General features: G+C 38.8%; 1 protein-coding gene across 1 annotated transcript; it reads right to left on the minus strand.

Moving 5' to 3' along the window:
• Positions 1–871: 871 nt before the first annotated feature.
• LOC125528443 lies at positions 872–1506 on the minus strand (the record flags this gene model as incomplete). The annotated part of the gene is made up of 2 exons (XM_048692923.1): positions 1345–1506; positions 872–1150 (listed from the first exon to the last, which is right to left on the minus strand). Coding segments are annotated over exons 1-2 (441 nt in total), but the record flags the coding sequence as incomplete, so codon positions are not given.
• Between the last annotated feature and the right edge of the window lie 686 nt (positions 1507–2192).

Raw genomic sequence — 2192 nt, forward strand, 5'->3', positions numbered from 1 at the left:
TTCTATGATTTATTTGAATTCAAGAACCTTCTTGAAATTTAGAACATTTTTTTGTAATTCACGAACATTTTTAAAAATTCTCACACATTTTAAAAAAATTGAACAACTTTTGAAATCCTGGAACATTTTCTTGAATTTGTCAAAAAAATAAAAACTACAACACTTTCGTAATGATGAAATTTATTTTAAGAACCAAAATATAAAAACAGAAAAGAAGGAAAAGAAACAAAAGAGAAAAAATGAAAAAAAATGTTCTCTGCACCAGGACACATTGGGAGCGGGCTTGTGCATTTGCTGGGTATTTCCTATTCAGCACCTTCAGCTCCCGTTAACGTGCATTTCGTTAACTAGCGCTGAAGGCACTCTTATCTAGGCCGGCCAATATCTTATTCTATTTTCTGTAAACTCCCAACAAATATGCACGCGACCGGCTTCGAACACGCAACTAGTAGGCTATCCCACCCGTTTGTGAAACAATTGCTTTTTTCTTATTTTTATTTCCCCAGTTCGTGGCTTTTTCATTTTCCCTTTTTCCCTTTTCTATTTTTTTGTCTTTCATTTTACTTTTTCTAGATTTTTTAAATGCATGATCTATTTGCGAAATCGATAATTGGTTTTGAATTTTTGTGAACTATTTTTCAAAATTGATGTAAGCAAGTAAGTAATGTTGGTGTAATACAATGTAAAGAAGTGGACAGTCTTTGCATAATTTGTCATCTCCTCCATGTTATTTCATTAGGCGAGTAACAATATGGAGCGAGCTAGCTCAATAAAAGGTTCTTACATCTTATCTCACACAACCTCCAGGACCGCCATAAAGGCATGCAGCATGATTGATAGGAGTAATAGAGTGGCATTTGTTATTAGTAACCAACGTGGGGAAGTCTGCCATGATGGGCTTGGTGTTCCCCTCCTTGTCAATGATACCAAGGTTAGTGAAAGAAGCAGCGCGCCCTTGACCACCATTAGGGAAGGAACCGCTACCCATCGGAGGAGTTGAAGCCGCCCTATGGGCAACCACGGCACCACCAAATGCCAACTGGTTTGCCTTATTTGCCAGGTAGCTGAACAATGACTTTGGGAAGTATCCCACCCCCGTAGGAACGCTATTGAAGCCGTAGTACACCCACCAGTCTCCGCTTTTTTTGTCCTGCGATTGTTTAGTATTCGAGTTAAGTAAAACTATGTTAATCAATAGCGAAAGTCACACCATTTTGTACGCACTTGAGTACAATCCAGGCTAAAGTACTATCGTCCATGTGATATGACTTAATGAGGAAACTATTGGCATTAAAAATAGCATGACAATGTAATGTAAAATACAAAAAAAGATGACACTCGCACCTTAAGCACTCGTACTGTGATACTCTGTATGTGCCCATGGGGAACATCAGAAACTGGTTGTATAGCATCACCTGGAGATATGGCAGCGCCATTCGCTCGTATGAAGCCAGGGCAATCCATGTTGAAGCATCCAGTTGCTTCATGTCCGTCTCTCTGTACCATGCATGTGCATGCATTGGTCAAAAACATGATATGGTATGATGTTTCCATTTAGAGTGAGATCACTTGTCAGCTGATTACTCATAGCAACATTATCACATTACCGTCCATTGGGTATAGAAGTGAGGACGTCAGTCGCCATAACGTCTCTAGATAAATCTGTAAAATAAGGTGTACAAGTGAAAAACATTCTCTCGCATACGAATGTAAGAACAAATAAATATTTGGCGAGTTTTCTTCCCAAATAGTTCCATTGATGTTAAAACAACAGATGGTTTTTAGATAATTTTCTAGGACTAGCAGCTATTTTTTAGTGATGGATTACACATCATACTGGAAGAAAAATACAATTGTAATTTAGTTGTTTTGGAGGTTGGGTCGTGTAGCCCATGCATCTAGTTCAATACATATGTATTATTTGTGATGTTTCCGATGTTTTTCTAAGCTGGAATGGAGCCAAGGTCATGTCTTTATTATTGCAGTAGAATGCTTGTAGCAATTGACTACTACTCAGCATGTTGAGGTTCGAATTCAAAGGAAATGTCTAGATGCAGGGGGGATGATCCTTACATGCCAGCCAGCTTGAATCGAATTAAAGCTTGACGTAGCACCGTCTCCATGATGACTAACCCAAATTCCAGCCGTACTCCACTGGCCTGGTTTTAGTTTGTGGCCATACACATCCATCG

The sequence above is a fragment of the Triticum urartu genome, unplaced genomic scaffold (assembly GCF_003073215.2).
Source record: "Triticum urartu cultivar G1812 unplaced genomic scaffold, Tu2.1 TuUngrouped_contig_4878, whole genome shotgun sequence".
In the NCBI taxonomy this organism is placed as follows: Eukaryota; Viridiplantae; Streptophyta; class Magnoliopsida; order Poales; family Poaceae; genus Triticum; species Triticum urartu.